The 18779-nt window shown below is 47.0% G+C and overlaps 1 protein-coding gene across 50 annotated transcripts in view; it reads right to left on the bottom strand.

Moving 5' to 3' along the window:
• The window catches only part of ZMYND8 (zinc finger MYND-type containing 8), a 125663-nt gene extending 109789 nt beyond the window's left edge, over positions 1–15874 (bottom strand). For 18 of the 50 annotated variants that reach the window (XM_072735671.1, XM_072735686.1, XM_072735677.1 and 15 more), the window contains exons 1-3: positions 15638–15874; positions 14691–14924; positions 5548–5618 (exon numbers count right to left, since the gene is read on the bottom strand). In XM_072735671.1, the coding sequence (XP_072591772.1) occupies positions 5548–5618; positions 14691–14704 (85 nt within the window). In that variant the 5' untranslated portion in view covers positions 14705–14924; positions 15638–15874. Of the gene's footprint in view, positions 1–5547; positions 5619–9521; positions 10284–13483; positions 14022–14063; positions 14509–14690; positions 14925–15637 lie in introns of those variants that run through there. The other 32 variants (XM_072735673.1, XM_072735685.1, XM_072735702.1 and 29 more) reach the window with 12 other exon arrangements.
• Between the last annotated feature and the right edge of the window lie 2905 nt (positions 15875–18779).

The raw sequence follows: 18779 nt of genomic DNA, 5'->3' as shown, positions 1-18779 counted from the left end.
ATACAAGCTCATTCCTGTCCTTGGAATCTAATTCTGGCTAACACTTCTGAGCATATACTAAGCCCCAGTTCTGAGCAGTCTGTGACTGTGAGCAAATTCAATTCTCACCACAACGCTCTAGCTTTACCATCCCGTGGGTAAAAGGAAACTGAGCCATAAAGAATAACCCAGCTATGGGGCACCTGGGTGGCTCAGTCATTAATGCATCTGCCTTCAACTCAGGTCATGATCCCAGGGTTCTGGGAGGGAGCCCCACATCAGACTCTCTGCTCAGCGGGAAGCCTGCTTCTCCCTCTGCCTGCTTGTGCTCTGTCAAATAAATAGAATCTGGGGGAAAAAAGAAGAACCCAGCTAGGCAGCAGACAGCCCGGAGTGTGAGCCCAGGGAATCTGGCTCTAGAAGAGGTTTTTTTAAAAACTCTATGCCACTCTGCTTCTCAAAGGGAAGGGAGTGGTTGAGCATGGTGGTCTAGTGCCTGGGGAGAGAAGAAGGCTACATTCCAGCAGAGGCGACCATTAATAAACAGATAAGAAGTAAAAGGTCATGGAGGAGGGCAATGAAGAAAATCTGGAGTTAGCTTGAGGAACCTTCTGGAATGCCATAATCATTCAATTCTCTTGATCTAGTGTTGTGGTCCTACAAATGTATACATGTGTTTAAGTTCATCAAGCTGTACACCAATGATAAGATTTAAAATGTACCAGAGATGCCTGGGTGGCTCAGCGGTTGAGCGTCTGCCTTCGGCTCAGGTCATGATCCTGGAGTTCCAGGATCGAGTCCCGCATCGGACTCCCTGCAAGAAGCCTGCTTCTCCCTCTCTCTCTCTCTCTGTCTCTCTCATGAATAAATAAATAAAATCTTTTTTTAAAAAAAATTAAAAAAAAAAAAGTAAAATAAAATGTACCAGAATGTAGTAAACAAATGACAGATGGTGAGAGGCAGCTTTCTCAGTTCAGGAGCATGAGGTTATAGACAAGGGAGGGGAGAGCAATGGAATGATCCACATAGCCATGGATCAGAATTGGAGACAAGTGTACAAACTCACGTTTGGTTTAACGCAGATACAGAGAGAAATCTTTATGGTTGTGGATATACATACAGGTCAGTGTACACACATACGTTTCCCTGCTGTGTGGGCCAAGAGGACCAAGGAACAAAGACATCTCCGTAGCAACAAGCACCCTGAGGAGCCAAAGCATGGTTTCCAATGCTACTCTTCAATAAAAGGAACCAGGGTGCCCTGGGGAAATGGCTAAATCCAGGGCAAAGGCAGAAAATATAAAGATGAGCCTAGTACATCTTGCAGTGGCCAAAAGTAAGAAAGCGTTCAACTAATGAGTCAACCAACCAATCAACCCCACTGATGTCAAAAAGATGCAGGAGCCAATTGAAAGAGCTTCCAATGGCCTAAGCCAGATAATCTTTTTAAAGATTTTATTTCGGGACGCCCGGGTGGCTCAGTGGGTTAAGTATCTGCCTTCAGGTCAGGTCACGATCCTGGGGTCCTGAGAGCCTGTTTCTCCCTCTCCCTCTGCCTCTTCCACCCCCATGCTCGCTCTCTTGCTCTCAAATAAATAAAATCTTTTTTAAAATCAAATAAATATTTTATTTGTAAATAATCTCCACACACCAGGGGGGCTTAAACTTACAACCCTGAGATCAGGGGTCACCACTTCACCCATGAAGTCAGCCACGCATCCCTCTTAAAGCTACATCATCTTGAGCAACAAAATGAATAAAAACTAGCACTGAGTCACGCTGATATAAATGACTAAGTAACAAATAACTGGGGAGAAGGGATAAATCTCTCCTAGGGAAGATTTCCAAACAATTTGTGTATAAGCTCTGGGCCTCAAGGAAGTAGAGTGTACCCCCCACTCAGTAGGTGTGGAGGGGGTGTCGTGACCTCCTTACAGAGAGTACAGCACAGGAGGTTGGTGACCTAACAAAGCCCAACCAGCCAGGTGGTCAAACTGAACATCACCAGGGATAAATCACCTCAGTAACATGTAGCCGCGAGGGGCGCCTGAGCCATTTTCTCAGTTAAGTAGTGGACTCTTGACTTTAGTTCAGGTCATGATCTCAGGGTCATGGGAATGAGGCCCACAAGGGCTCAGCCCCCCCATCAGCAGGGAGAGTCTGCTTCAGGATTCTCTCTCCTTCTCTCTCCTGTCCCTCCTGCCGCTTGCATTCTCTCTTAAAATAAATCTTTTTTTTTAAATGTACTTTTGATATGATGAGAGGTGATGAAAATTCATTTTAGTCTGTGGTCTTCCTCCTCAAAAGCCCACAATCCCAGTCCACCCAAGTCTAGCCATGAGGAAAAACAACAGATAAATCCAACTGAGGAACATCCCAAAAAATACCTAAGCACTACTCCTCAAAAGTATCAAAGTCGTCAGAAAACAAAGTCTGAGAAACTGTGACAGCCAACAGGAGACTTGGGGGAGCCATGACATGGTAACTATATGCAATCTGGTTTACTGGGTGGGACCTTAGAGCAGAAAACGACCTCAGCAGAAAAATCAAGGAAATCTGAACAACGTACAGACTTCAGTTGATAATGACATACCAATATAGATTCATTAAGCGTGCCAAAAGCACCATGCTAGCGGCTGATATTAATAATGGGGGGGGGGCTTTCTATGTGCGGGATGTGTGCGGGGGAGTGGGAGGGGTAACATGAGAGCACTCTGCACTATCATCCCAACTTATCCAGAAATCTAAAACCACTCTAAAATTAGAAGTTACTTTTTAAAATGTAACTGAAAATGATGGAATGGCTCCTTTGGACTGGGGGGCCACCAGAGGCCCCTGGGAGAGGATGTGTGAGATGAATCTGAGATAAGAAATAGGCAGCAGATGGGGGATCCCTGAGTGGCTCAGCGGTTTACCGCCTGCCTTTGGCCCAGGGCGCAATCCTGGAGTCCCGGGATCAAGTCCCGCGTCAGGCTCCCGGCATGGAGCCTGCTTCTCCCTCCTCCTGTGTCTCTGCCTCTCTCTCTCTCTCTCTCTCTCTGTGTCTATCATAAATAAATAAATAAATAAACATTCAAGAAAGAAAGAAAGAAAGAAAGAAAGAAAGAAAGAAAGAAAGAGGCAGCAGCAGAGCCCAGAGCAGCTTGTTCCCAGCAAAGAACACAAGACACACAAGGCCCCCAAGAGGGACCAGAGGGGAAGCAGGCAGGGCAGCTCAAGCGGAGTCAGGCAGAGAAATTGGTAGAGTGGAACAGAAGGTCTCAGGGTCAATGAAGGCAAGTGGGTTGAACCCAGGTAGGAAGGCCACAGTGACCTCCAACTTGAACCTGAGGGCACTGGAAGGTCAGTGGCAGGAATTTGCAAGATGAACAGGATCTCATCTGTCTTCTGAAAGCGAGCTAGCTGCTGTAGGGACAGGACCAGAGTGGAACAATGAAACTATGGACAGTGGTCATGCGGGGATCACTTCAGGTGCCACAGTCATTGGGGGACACAACCTGGTAAAGAGCTGGGAGCATCCAGGAGGGCTGAAGAAGATGAGGGGAGGGCTCTCCCTCATGGGGTGAGGGGGCTGAGCAAAGTGAGGCAAGATTCATGATCCCTGAGTCTCACCCTTCTGGAAAAGTCTCCACTATGAGGCTCCGGGGTATTCCAGGCACTGAGTGTCCAGGAAAAGAGAGCCTCCCTAGTGGTAGGTGGAGCCTTGGTTCATTTCATCCCATGCTGATGACCTGAGAGAGGCTGCTAGTCAGAGCCTCAGTGACCTCATCTCCCATCTCCTAAAGGGACCAGAGTAATTCAGTAAGAAAAGGCTTCAGGTACAAACACGCCTTCGTAAATACTATTAGTGAGCACTATTTCTACAAGAAAAGCCCATGGGGGAAGGAATCTGAACCCACATCCCCCTTTAGAGACAAGAACATGAAGGGACAGAGACAGTGTACAAGTGAGGGCCAGAGTGAGGACAAAGATCCCCCCCCCACCCCCCATTCTCTGGTCCTTTTCTTTACATTCTATGCTGAGCACAGGGGACTGGGACATGCTCCCTCATCAGCAACCATCTCAAGATCCCTCTTCAGGAAGGTTCTTTCCTTGCTCAAAATTTCCCCATGAGGGCACCTGGGTGGCTCAGCTGGTTAAGCTCGAGTCATAATCCCAGGACCCTAGATCGAATCCAGCACTGGGCTCCTTGCTCAGCGGGGAATCTGCTTCTCCCTCTTCCTCTGCCACTTCCCTGCTTGTGCATGCACACTCTCTCTCTCTGCCAAATAAATTAAATTTAAAAACAAAAAAACTTCACCTTGGCTCTCCTGATCATTACAGGTGCTGCTGGCCCAGCACAGGCTAGACTGGAGGGGGAAAAGGGGACTGTGATGAAGAAGCAGTAGCCCTCTGACTAGACCCACCCTCCCCAAATCCTCAGCCTGCTCTATTCCCCAGGCACAGACCACCCACTTTGGCAGCCTGGACTTCTCTCATCTAGGGCACCCCCACCCACCCCCAGCAAACCATGCAGCACCCCCCCCCCCCCATCAACAGCCAGCTTCCACTTCCCAAGGCTCGGCCCTCCCTCTCTGACCCTCATCTTTGGCCCAAATGACAGGGCTATCTTCTAAAAAGCCTCAAAAAAACTTTTTTGTTTCAGCTATCTCTAGGGAGCCACTTCTTTTAATGCACTCTAGCTGGATTCTAGAAAGATCCAGGATCTCTCTGGCAGAGTCTGTAATAACCCGCTCTCTAGCCCGCCCTACCTCCCCCATAATCCTCAGCTAAAAGCAGACACTCAGTGACTTGTCTCGATGGAATACCACCACCTTGGTACAACCATTAAGTTTGGAGATGTGCATTTTCATCAACCAAAGATGTGGAAAATGCTCCAGGAGCTTATTCCTAAAAACACCCCGAAGACAAAAAGTGAGTAACTATTTCCTTCTGGGAAGCCGCATACAGTCTCACACAGACCAAATGAAAAGTACTAATCCTACAATTAAAAGATTTTGAGGAGTCTAGTGCAGGATTCCGAATTAAAACATCAACGATGTCTGGTCCTAAACGCAAACACTGGCCCCCCGGAAATCCCAGAGAGTCCTATTGCGCTCCTCTTTATCTCTAACCAAGAGCACCATTTTCCAACAAAGTGGGCCAACTTTGTTTCACTTCTGTGATTCCAAAGAGGCCTCTTATCAAAATGAGAAACCCAGCAGCAGCTGGGCACTCTGGTTTCTTCTAGAACGCGCTTTATTTAAATTGCGAATTCCTGAAAGTCACCCTGCGTGCGTAGAGGCAGCCAGCCACCCTCCCCTTCAGTCATGACACAGTAAAATTTACTGTTGGGACAATTCCTCCCACCTCCCAATAGGTGAGTCTACCTACACAGACACACAAGGGAAAGGAAATCAAAAGAACGGATTTCTCCACAAATTAGGTCCATCCATCAAAGGTTCCTCTCAAAATCAGGGGAGTGTTACAGCCTCGGGTCCTAGAGCCACACTTCACTGCACCACAACTAGAAAAAGAAACTCCAATTTCCTCCTCTGCTGGAAGAGATAATACAAGATTTTTACTCACCTTTGGAGCGAGTAGAGATATCCATGCCCTCTACCACCTCCTGTTCAGTTTTTATTTCCTCTTCGGCCAAGCTGAAACAGAGCAAATTATGTTCACGTTTAGGTAGACTGAGAACTTGCCCCATGGGGGCCGCTATTGAGAAGTTCTAACAACACACCCTCGTTGAAGACAATCTCCCATCCTTATGCAGGGCTGAGAAGGGGGAAGAAACCCACACTAGATTTCCAACAATGTGCTAAGACTCCTAAAGGAGTTCTTCAAACCACTAAGTTGTTCTTTTTTTAAGTCAAATTACTATTGCAGTTGTCATGCTGTTGGGGGATGCAAAAAAAAAAAAAAAAAAAAAGCACGTTTTTAGACACACAATTACAATCTGCCCCTGTGGGCCAATGAGAACCCAGCCATCAGGTAAACAAGTTTCTCCTTGTTAATACCGGGTTCAGGTTGGAGGTGGTTCACAGGGTACCCAGAGTTGTGATCTCTGAATTTTGCAAGGCAGAGAGCATTTCCCAGACCTCGTGGCTAATTCTTACGATTTCCCAATGAGGCAGGAACACGAAGAGTAAAAAAAGAAGAAAGGAAGAAAGAAAAACATCTATATACACACACACGTATGTTAAATTGCAATAGGTTAAATTGCAAAGTGGGAGAACATGCCCAGGTTAGAAGCAAAGGGCCTGGTCTCAAAACATTCACACCATGAGCACTTATCCCAGGAATTAGGCTTGGGGTGTCCACACTCCCACCCCCTGGATGTTTCTCTCGGTTGCACGCATGGCTTAGAGAAAGCATTCAGCACTCTTGAGCTGTGACTAATTATCCCCCACCACAAAAGTGGAATGAGGAAGGATTATTTAAAAGACAAGCTGAGAGTTGGGGGCTGGGGAGAGAAGCAGGGGGCAGGAAGCAGGCCTCTTAGCTGGGAAGGTCCACCAGAATCTTCTCTCACTCTCTCAGCTGGAACTCCCATTGAATAGAGTACAGGCCACTTCATGTGTTCCCCCCCCCCACACACACACACACACACACACACCTCCCAGGCAAGCCAGTAGTTCTGCTTTTATAGGTGCAAAATGTTTGAGGTGCTGGCACTTTCCAAGCCTTCAGGCTGACAATGAAGTGTTAAGAATATGAGCAAAGTACTCTAGCTGCAACTCCATCACTCTGTGATTCACCATGAAGAAAATGGGTGCATCACCAATTGTTATGTCCAGAATTTTCCATTGGGAAGACTCAAAGCCAGGACTGGAAGGAGGGCTGAGAGAGGAAGGATTAGAATGTCCCTTCTGTGTTCTGTGGTCTGAGACTGTGACAAGACAAAGGATGAGTCCAAAAAGGCCTGGAACCTCACAGTCAGTTGGAGATGGCTTTAGGAGAGGGCCATGTCTGATAGGGGAAGAGGACTCAGGATGGGAACCAGACAGGAAGAATTTTTAGCTCGGAATAATATTAGAAGAACTTGCACGCCTCAAACTTAACTAGTCCCAGCAGAGAGAAGAAAGGTAGTTTAAAATTGGAATATTAACACATTTTGCTCTCTGATATGGAACCCTATTAACAATTTCATTTACACTGCCGCCATAAAGGAAGCTGAAACACCAATCGCCAAAGGAACAACTGGCATCTTGTCACAAACGGTTTCCATCAGAAGCACACTCTTAAACACTTTGCTAACATGCAGTGTTACTAGGTGATTTGTGAAAGGTGATTTTAGCATGAATACTTTTTATTCCCAACTTCAGAGACAAACATTCTCAACTCAGAAACACACTCTGCCTGCAACACACGGACATGGTCCAAATGGATACTGCTGATGGTTTCTTGCCTAGGATAACTGGAAATGCATTTTCATAAAAAAAACAAACAAAACAAAAAACCAAACAGCCCTCAAAGATGGATAGATGGTCAACTTGAAAAGAACAAACAGCAACCTTGATCTTTCTAGCAACTAGAATTGTTTCCCTCTCTGGCATGAAGTATGTGAAATCCTAAACTTCCTGCAACCGATCCCGTATTTTGAGGGACAGAGAAAACGCTCATCTAGAATCCCACCAAAACATACAGTGATAGAACAGTTATGCAGAACAGAGCCCCCAAAATCCACTTGAAGGATTTCTGCAGTGATGAAAACATTCAAAGGTGTATTGATCATGAAGGACTGCTTTCAAGAGAACAATTATTTGGCTGGTGGCAGCCCAGAGGAGCCGAGTCCTTCAGGCAGGGCAGGGCTGAGAAGCTAGGGAAATGCAAACTAGTTAGGTGGTGGCTATTTGCTGTTGCAGAAAAGGGGAGAAAAGTGAAGCTGTTTTATCTTTCCAAGTATTACAAGTGGGCCCCATAAACACCTAACTTTAGCAATAGCACCACCAGCTTCAGCCAAGGATTTTTCAAGCACAATTTCAGAAAACCATCTTTTTTCACAGATCAGCAAACCATCCTTTCAAAGGGAACCCGTGCACGCACATGCACGCACACACACACAATAACTTGCATTTGACTAAAGGAAATTGCAGTGTCTATGCGTTAAAAGAGAAAAAAAACTTCATTTACAAGAGTAAAGACCAGAATGCAAAATGAGTCATTTTGAATAGCCACATCTAAAGGGACTTCCTTTTTTCTACACCACTGATCTCAGTTTTTTTGGTGGTTGTTGTTTCTTTTTTTTTTTCTTTTGGTTTAGTGTTAAGGACTAGTATGTTATTAGGGAAAAAATTATGAATATTACATCAAAAGTGGTGGTGAGAAAAGATCTGTACCTGTCTGAATGCCCCACAGATCGTGGTCAGTTTAGGTTAAGAACTGTTCAGTCATTTGGAGGGGGGGAAAAAAAGTCAAATAATAATTATTAAAAAGAAAAAGCAGCTGCAACTGGAGAAAAGACTTTGAACTCTTGTCATTAACACATTAAAGTCTTAGAAAATATACAGCATCTCTCCTATCTGCTAAGCTTCCAGCAACCCCCGATTATTTAAATCAAAAACAATGGAACAACAAGCCCTTGTTTCAAATTGGCATTACTTTTTTTTTTTTTTTTTAAGGTCCACTGGAGAGGCTGGGGGTCAGCTAAAGAAAAGGGTAAAATTAGCTGAAAACCAAACAACAGCCTTTCACCCCAACAGGAAAATACACCATCAACTAGTTGTATACATTGTCTGTTCCCACCGCCACCACCTCTTGCACTCGCATTTACCCTAAGTCACTTGCCTCTGGATTTCACAAACTGATGCATTTCAGGCAATTAAAGAAGAAATAACAGCGTCTGCAAATACAACCCCAGACTTTCCCATCCGGTCCCAGAAAGAAGAAAAGATTTCTCCCCCAATGCCTGAGCAAGAAAACCCAGGCTTACTTCTTAACCTGCATGCACTGAAAAAGAGCAATTAAAAGTTGCAGATGAAGTGCTGCATCTCCAGGATGTTTTAAGCCTTCTGATTATTAATTCTGAGGACTCAAGGCTGGTCCGTAATTCCCAGGAATGCCATCCCCTCAACACTTCCAAAAGAGAGAGAGAAAGAAAAGAGAAAACATCTAGTTTTGACAGGAAAATAGAAAAAAAAAAGAAGAAGAAGAAGAAGAAGCCTGGATACACAATGCCCAGATATTTCTTTTCCCCAAGTGCTCCTACTACTTGACTTTTAACCAAGAATATCTAACCCAGCTAGAATATATAACCAGCATGCACAAGACTCTGGTTCTACAGATGAGGATCATCGCACGGCAATTCAAGAATCATGCATCATTCGCAATGACTTTTCCTTTAGCTTTTTACTTTCATTCAAAATACCAAACTGGTCCAGGCTGTGAGAAATATTTAATCCCCAAGACACAACATCTTCCTCTTCTAGATCACAAAAGAGTGAACATCTAAATAAGAAAACCATGCTTCCCTAAATCTGCAATTAATTTTTTTTTTTTTTAAATTGGGGGTGGGGGGAAGGGAATGGTTAGCAGAGCAGCTTTATATAAGCACTCACCTAAAACAGGCAGAGTCATCGGGAGCTAAGCTATTTATGCAGGATTCTTAAAATGGCGTCTGGCAACACTGCCTCATTCCTGTATTGAAGCTAAAATGGTAGCAGGTTGTTCAATAGCTGTAGCTCTTGTTGAAGCAGCCCTGCTAGTTTCAAAGCCACCTTCCTAAATATCAGAACTAGGAAAAGCTCAACCAAAGGACACCAACAACCCAACGTTTAGAAGCTTAAAAAAAAAAAAAAAAAATCTGCAATGACAGGGGGAGTTTGTGAAGTCACAGGTTCCTGAGGAAAACCCTTTCCTTTTAGATCCTCAGCCTTCAACATGAGGCTCTGAGATGGGGCCCCCTTGCCCTCCAATTAGGTGGGTGGGAGGTTAGGAATTAGGCAGCCCTGTGGCATCAACTGCAACTGCGGCCGGACAGGTGCCTGCACAAATGCAAAAAATGTTAAAAAGGGAGCAAGCTGGGGGTGGAGGGGGGGAGGAAGCCCATTCCCCCTTCTTGATACATTAGAAGCCACCAGCTCTGCCTCCATACCAAAAAGGAGCTAGGTAAAATCAAAGTGTTGCAAGGGCAGCAGCCATCTGAGGAGCCAAGCTAAAGGGCTGCAGCCCTGTCTGAGGCCAAGGTAAAAGCAAAAGGCTGTTTCTAAGCCTGAAAACGGCCACCAAATACCCAGCCAGTCCTAAGGCAGTTAACCTCAAGGAAAGACGATCCCAGTCTGCAGAGGAGAAACAACAGTTCAAGCGTTCCCTTAGCCAATGCACGGGATACTCACAAATCAGATTTTTGTCCACCCCCAAAACAGAGCCCCGAAAACTAACAATGGGTTTTTGCAAAACCCGCTTCCAGAGGCCGGACGAACAGCCTCATAGTGGATAATGTAATTTACTGTTGTTACAGGTCTGAGAATTGGCCTCGCCACTCTGGTGCTGAGTGGGGAGTTTCAAGGTGACTGCTTTTTAGCTCCAGGGGAGAAAGGAGGGCATGGTGCCCAAGGCTGTGCCGGGGCAAGGACGGGAGGTTGGCTCCTCGCCGGCCGGTAGGTAGGTAATCTTGATGAGGAGGGACAGCCTGGCAGCAGAGCTAGCTGCAGTGCTGACATGGCTCCCGCCAGCTTGTTTATCTGTAAGGAGAGTGGGGAGAGGGGGGAAGGGCGGCACAGCCCTAGCAACCTGGAGCCAAGGGTGAATCCTCACTTGTTTTGCATTTAAGATCAAGGAGAAAGGGCTTCTAAACATATTCCCTTACTAAATCTCTGCTGTGGGGTGGCCGAGCCACTTTTGCATGTATCTTTCTTTTCAGGGTCAACCAGAGGCAAAGCCAGATCTAGGGCCTCTCGGCAGACAAATGTTTGTTGCCTCTGCCACAGGAGAGAGAAGAAGAAGGCAAAAGAAACAAAGAGATCACACATTTGAAGTGGTTGGACTTTTTAAAAACCTACCTTTGCCTCCAGGGTTTTCTGGGTTACTGTCATCCTGGCTTTTTAAAAATGTGACTCATTTTCCCCCCTCTCTTATTTAAGACCTGAAGAAGCTTCCTCACTGTTCTCCCGGGGAAAAGAAAAGGAGGAATGTTTTGTTTAAAAAGAAAAAGGGTTACAAGAAAAGAAAGAAAAAAAGAAAGAGAAAAAGCTATTGTTTTCACCCCTAGTTTATAATCCAAGAGGCCCCATTGTTTCTTTCTTTCTGACTCAAATCTTTGAGCTGTTAATTATAAAAGTAACTGGACTCGGCTCCAACAGGCTAACTATGTTCATGCGCAGCAATTAGAAAAACTCTGTAGAAAGTTTACTGAGTGATTATATATAATTAATTCCTAGTTACAGACAGAACACTGACCATTTTCTGGAGCTAATAAAAGCAGTTACTCCCCCTCCCCCACGTGAATGCCACTTAATTTCCCAAAGCAGAAAAGTGAATCCATCCTGGAGGGTCTTGAAGGAAGAAAAAAAAAGAGAGAGAGAGAGAGACAGAAGAATCAAAAGCTCCAGTGTGTCTGTTTGTTCCCTGCAGCTGTGCATCCTCTTTGGGGACTAAGGAAGCAGAAGGAAAAAGGGAAGCAACCCAAGTTCCTTACCTCCCTCTGAAATTTATAACCAAAGCAGAAAGATCAGTCTACCTTGATGTAAAAAGAAAGAGAGAGAGAGAGAGAGAGAGAGAGAGAGAAAGAGAGAGAGAGAAGAAGAAAGAAAGAAAGAAAGAAAGAAAGAAAGAAAGAAAGAAAGAAAGAAAAGAAAGAAAAGAAAAAGGGGGTGGGGGTGGGGAAGGAATGCCCCTCCAGATCTGGAATGTAGGAGACTCTTCAGCTTGGCAGACAGGCTTCTCCTAAAAGGAACAAAGATGGTAGAAACTTCCAGAAGGCCCCTTCTCAGTCTGGCCACTCCACTTGTCAATCTGTAACTCTTCCTCCAAATCTATTGGTTCAAAAGCTGGAGAGAGGAGGCCCATTGGGCTGCTCTGTAAGCCAGCACTGCTGTCCCTACCTAGTCCTGCTGCAATGCAGACATTTATTTTTCCCCCCTTAGTGAAACTGGGAAAATAAGCTACTTTGGAAGCAATTAACTTTTTACAGACTCATGCTTGGTGGTGGCCGCGGTACCAGAGGAAAGTGGCCAGCTGGGTCCAGGGCTGGGAACTTGCTGGGGCTGCACATCTGAAAACAGATCTTGGCTTTGCAAACCTGTGGGAGCCATTTTAATGCAAGCTTTTAGAGGACAAATGCCTTGCCCTTAGGTTTCCTTCCAGCCCAACAAACACACCATTATGCAAACGTTGAAGGCACCAAACCAGGAGTCTTGTGATTAGATACTGCTTCTGGGGAGGCCACAAGAACCTCAATATGTAATTTCCATTTACAGCCAGAAGATAAGAACAAAGAAAATAGCTAAGTGTCTGGACTGACTTGTGTGGGGTAGTAGCACTGTTCAGTTTTAAGTACACAACATCATTAACTGCCTGCACTTCTTAACTCTAAAAGCTGGCCTCACACACACTTTTCTTAACTTAGAATTGGTACATTTCTTGTTATTAAATGAGCCTTTTTCCCACTGATGCTAAAAGGTGCGTGGCTGGACACTAACTAAAAGGAAAAAAAGAAAAAAGATTACTGACTCCATAAAGTTGGCATATAATACAACAATTGAATATATTTCCAGCATTTACAGTCAGTCATGCTAGATTGGTCTCCAGGCTGGAAATTTATGTAGTGAACTTCTGGGCAAATTCTGAAGCTAATGCGAAACAAGAGTCTACTTTTTTCACTCCTAGGTTCAAGCTACAGCATTGAGAGATCAGGGGAAGTGTAAAAAGTGAGAAATCATAAGTAAAGGCAAGCGTGCATATAGATGTGTGGGTCAGGCTTGGGAAAAGGCCAAATCTGTTGTGCTGGGAGTCCTGAGTCAAACCAAGTTTGGTGGTGGGTGGGATTTTGCACTACAAGTTAAGTGTCCTTAAAACGGAGTCCTGACACCCCCGCCCCAACACACCACCACCACCACCACCACCACCACCACCACCACCACCACCACCATCACCACCACCACCACCACCACCACCATCACCAGGCTCCTGCCTCTCCAATGTTTAAGGCTCTGTGACTCTGAGAACAAGCATTTTTGTTACATTTCACAAGCAGGTCACCCACCCCAGAGTTCTAGCAAATATCCATACAATCCCAATTAAAGGTCTCCAGTCAAGTCACAATGAACTGAACATTTCTCCCCAGTCTCAGGGTAAACAGGAAGTGTGATCTTCAATCCTAGCAGCACGTTATCAGGAAAAACAGTGGATTCAAACAGTCACCTAAAATCAAGACACTATTAAAAAGCCCTTATTAGGTTACTGCTAATGAAAAGCCCCCCCCCCCAACTGCTGTAGCCAAGACCCTCTGTTATAAACAGACCCCAAATGTCCGCCAAACTCTTTATACATGGTCACAGAGGAAATGGATTGCTTTACTTACCCAACAAATGTTCAAGCAACCGTCTCATTTTTCCACAGTTAAGAAGAGAGAACAGGCTGGCAGATTTGGGAGTTGATCAAAAAGGAAATTTTTTTTTTTTAAACAGTTACATGGGATTATTAAAAACACACACACACAACAACACAACCCAACAACTGAGTATGGAATGCTGTCATGAGCCACAGACATGATTTTATTTCCTCTGTGCTCCATCACCCAGGAGGACAGAGGATGATACAATGTAAAAGAGGGAAAAGAAAATGAAAACAAGGATTAAAAGATACATTTAGTTCATTGAAAATCATGCAAGAGGGATTCAAAGAGTCCTCACAGATTTATTGCAGGATGTTGCCCCTCCCCCTCTGCACACACACACCACCCCCCCCCCATCCCCATCCCTACTCCAAAAACTTCCTCCAAAGCCTAGAAAACACTTTCAGAAACATTTGCTGGCTGTAGGCTGGCTTGCAGAAGAACACTCTGTATCAACAGAAGTCAGGAAAAAAGGCTGAACAATGTAGTTTCAAGTGAAGCAGCCCTGTAGGGAGAGAACAGACCATGTAGAGACACCACCACCCACCTAGGCCCCAGGAGCTTGGATCTCTCCTTAGCACTGCTCTGCTGAGGGCTTGGTTCTTTGTAAAACACACGTCCTCTCTTGTCAGAACTTACTCCAGCCTTCCCAGGACCTCTTTGGAGAGGTAAACTTGCCTGCTTTGCTGTCTGCCATGAGCTCCCCTTGGAGAGGAGCCTGCTTGCTTACCTTCCATTTTCTTCCCCCAGCAGGCATGTGACACAAGAGAAGACAATAGTGCAGGGGGGGGGGGGGGGGGACTGCTCAGAGAGAGAGAGAGAGAAAGAGAGAGAGAGAGGAAGAAGGAGGGAGAAAAGAAAAAAAAAAAAAAAAAAAAAGCTTCTTTTTTGGCATTCCAGGATCTAGCTTCAAACTCTTCCAGAAACACCATGTCCTGGTGGAAGAAAAGGTGTGCCAGGCCTTTGCCAGTTTGCAAAATCAAGCTATGGCTAATGGCTACTTAGCCATGTGACCCAAGAAAGCAAAAAAATTCTCTCCCAACAGTTCCAAGTTAACCTAAGTGCTGTGGGGGTGAGTGTGGCACGGCCAGCCACAGAGAAATCACACTGCTCGCCCACAATTCGGATGTCTCAGAGGGAGGGGGAGAAAAGATGGTTAAAAAGTCGAGCTTACCTCTGTGGATGCATTGTTAACACTGTGTAATGTCAATACTTATAAAACATGGAGGACAGGCTCCTAGTTCTCACAGAAAAAGGGTTTGGCACTTCGGCTTGATGATCTGGCCGCCTAATAAGAGCTCATCCCCGATTGGCTGCCCCGGCGGAGCGGAGTGTAAGGCCGCCCGGGATTGGCTGAAACACTTCCTGAGCGATTATCTTTGTGAGGCTCTGGTGAGCAAGAGCCATCCTGTGCATAGAAAAAGACAGGCTAAGCTAGGCCTTTTGCAGCAAGAAAAACTTGGGAAAGGGGCCCCCAGACGCACTTCTCCCACACCCTGGCTAGATTTCCAGGCACGGGCAAACCAGTGCAGCCAGCCTGACCTGCTCCTGCAAAGCCTGAGGCCCGGATGCCACTGGGAAGGGAGTTTTTGGGGTGAGCTGGAAAGGGCTCACCCTCACCTGCCCCCACAGAAGCGGCTCTTGGCTGGGAGGAAGCCTGGCCCTTTTCTAGAACAATCCAGCAGAGCGGTTCTCCCCCCCTTCCCCCCCGGGGAGGGAGCAGCCGGGGTGCAGAGTGTAGCCAAGAAGTGGGGAACCCCAGGAAAACAGCCAAGGAGGGGGTGGTCAAGAAGAAGGGGTTTAAGGAAGGCCTCTAAGGGAAAACAGCACACAGCACAGGCAAGCCCCCAAGAAATGGCCAGAGGGCAGCAGCCCTGGCTTCTCAGAGGACAGAGGATTCAGGCCGCTGGGGAAGAGGAGAGGCTCAGAGTGGTCAAGTTTGCATAGTCATTGTCAAAACGCCTCCTGGGCCTCCTGGAAAAGCAGGCCCGGAGAGCCATTTGCCGGCTGAGAATCTAACTTCTCACCACCACCACCCCCAGCCAGGACTCAAAGGAAAACCAAAATGGGTTCCTGCCTCCCTGCCAAGATGCCAACGGGGGCCCCCCTCTCCGTCCTTACCCTAAGAAAAGCCAAATGCGCTCCTAGCAGGCCACATGCCTAGATCTACAAACTTCCCTTCCCCTCCCGGCCCCCTCCCCCACCACTGAGGCCTGCTAAACCTGTCAGTTAAACAAAAATCTGACTTCCGTATTAGTCTGCAATGCCTTCAGCTTCCTGCCTATTAACCCTCTCTCGGACTCTGGGCCTGGCTGGGAAAAACTAGGCCCTGAGATCGCAGAAAAGGCCTGTGGAAAAATACCAGCTGCAGCTCTCCCAGCAGATGCAGAAAGAGAGAGAGAGAGAGAGAGAGAGTGAGCCGCTGTCTCTCGCCTTTGCTTCCCAAGGAGGCGTGTACCTTCTGAATCCAGGGCACAGGCAGTGCCTCTCGGTCTGAGAAGCCATTTAAATCCAGAGGGAGAAAGAAAGATGTCAAGCCCAGCGAGGGAACAAGAACCCCCATTATTAGCCAGGCCTACACCCACAGCTTAGCCCTTCCTGCCACAATCATCCCTGTATGTATGTTCTCGGGGAACTGGGCCCTCGGTGGGCAGACAAATCCCATGAGCTTTATAAGGATTCTTGCTTAAATTTATTTCCACAGAGAACGGCTTCTTTTCGTCCCCTAAGGCAGATGGAACAGCTACTTCACACACAGACCTACACTTGGCAGCCCCCCACCCCCATCTCTGGCACTGCTCCCCAGTAAAATATTAACTAGTTTTTCAGAGCTACTTATAATTCCACCCATTTCAATAGTATTAGGAGGTCTCTGCCTGTTTCCTCCCTAAAGCTGCCTTTGTAGCTGGTCTGTACCCTGAGAAAGAAAAGGCAAATCCAAAAGGATCTTAAAATGTCCATGTTTGCTAGCTTGCTTCTTCTTTTTTTTTTTTTTTCCGCAAAGACAAGGTGCTTAATTAACAAGATTTTTTTAAAAAAAAACAGCAAGCTGGAACAACAGAAGCTAAATAAACACCATTCTTCAGAGGCTGGAGAAAGCTTCCAGAGGTGACGCAGCCATATGCCAGGAGGTAAAACTATGGCCCAATAAAGTCTCCCCGCTCCTCCTAAAATTAGGGCTCGTGGGTTTTCTGGTCCCACACCGTTCGTTCCCACAAAGAAAACCTAGAGCTGATCGCCCGCTCTCTCCCTGCCCCCGCCCCCCCACATGGACAACAGATGCCCACCTCGTGCACATAAATTCTTCCTGGCTGGGAATCTTATATCAAACAGAACAAGCCAGGAATCCAAACAGACTGTACTGCAAGGGCAGGGCCCAGGCTTTACGAAAAGGGAGGGGATTTTGTTGCCGTTGTGTATTAGGCGGAAGAGGCCCAGATGCAGGGAGGGACACCTCCATCACCAGGCCTGACAAGGGTCCAGCACGCAGGACAACAGGCCTGGGCCTCCCTAGGAGGGAGGGGCCTCCTCTTCCTGCCGGCGGAACCGCGTTCAGGGAGACCAAGTGGGGGACAAGAGGTGGAGGCCAGAGCTAATCAGACCGTGCTGTCCCTCTCCTGGCTGCGTGGGCAGCAGCCCTCCGCCACCATCCCCTAGGGAACAGTGTCTGCCTCTGCGGGTGCTGCTTTTGGGGGGAAGGACGTGTCTGTGAGTTTGTGCCGGATCTCGTGTGCCACTAGCTTCACGACCCAATGAGGAAATGAAATACGCCACTGGTGCGCGTGGTGGATTTTAACCCGGGATTAAAGCTTGTTGCATAAGCAGCTGCAGTGTCCTCCCCGCTTCCCCCACCCCCCTCTGATCACTTGATCACTCGAAATGTTTTCTGGGGCAAAGAGCAGGAAGCTGCCGGCTTACTCTGGCAGTTCTGCTCCGTTTGAGGAATGCTATTGGCATTCGGGTCTGTCTGGGGTTATCAGAAAGGCAGCGATTGGGCTGGGGACAGAGACAAAGGTATGGTGGCAGATGGAATCCTGGGAGGGACAGGGATTGAAAAGGAAGCCCAGGGCAGGCCTACTAAGGGCCAGTCCTCTGCTTGATGGAATGTGGCTGATAAGCGGGAAATAAAGAAACCAAATGTCAACAGGACAGCCTCGGCGGCCCTTCTCAGACACCCACCCCCCTCACAGAGTAGCCCCAATAGCTATGGCCTGCTTGCCTGGGAGGTACTGTGCTAAATCAGCCGCTTTGCACTGCCCGACTCCATGAAGTAGGGAGCATTGTTAGACATTTGGAATCCAGCCCAGAGAGGTGAAGTGAGCCGCGTAAGGTCACACAGCTGCCAAGTGCCAGAGTCTGGCCTTCCAACCCAGTTAGGACGCCACATCCCTAAACTCGGTATCTTCGCCTGCCTCTAAAGAATGGAACAAAAGAGAAACCGAACCAAAAGCAGAGCAGAAACAAGGCTAAAATCTACCAAGAGCAACGGCATGATCTGTGCCTTCTCTTAGGAGACCGGCTCCTCTGACAATAAGTTTTAAGTACTGAATGATGGAGCTGGGAGACGTTCAGCTCAGACTCCTTTAAGGCCCAGAGAAAGTTCCTGTCTCCCTACAAGCTTCCAGCAAGATGCTAAGGGGAACACTTTGCCATTTCTAAAATTAGATTTTTATATTCCTTGAAATCAGGAGTTCTCAACGAGGAGTGGGTTTGTGCCCCCCGGGGATAGGTGGCAATGTCTGGAGACTTTGGGGTTGTGACACTTGATGGGGGAGAGGTGCTATTGGCATCTAGCAGGTGGAGACCAGGGAACGTTGCTAAACATCCTACGGCAAGGAACAGAACCCCCCCTCCCCATGACAAGGAATTATGCCATCCAAAACGTCCACGGTGCCGAGGTAAGGAAATTAATAAGCAATGAACTAATAAAAATGGATTAAAACATGTCTCTCTTAATATTCCCAGGGGATGGAGAGAATCAGGAGACAGAATCAGGCTTACAGAAGCCAGACAGAGCGTCTTAGTGATAAAGCTGGCCTCAAAGGAGAAGAAGGGCTGACCCGGCTCCCTTCCCCAGGCAACTTACTGCCGAGGCCTGGCCTCGCCGAAATGGCTCTCCGCTCCCGCTGGCCTGCAGCCAGGCGAGCAGCAGGAGGAGCAGCCTCGGCAAGCTGCATCCCCAAGATAGCCCGTTCGCGGACTGGGAAAATAAGCACACTCGGAGTTATCTGCCTCAAGCTAAGCAGCAGGCCGCTCTGTCCGT

Source organism: Vulpes vulpes, chromosome 14 (assembly GCF_048418805.1).
Source record: "Vulpes vulpes isolate BD-2025 chromosome 14, VulVul3, whole genome shotgun sequence".
Taxonomy (NCBI): Eukaryota; Metazoa; Chordata; class Mammalia; order Carnivora; family Canidae; genus Vulpes; species Vulpes vulpes.
Note: the sequence above shows the minus strand (reverse complement) of the source record. Positions and strands in the feature narration are given on the sequence as shown.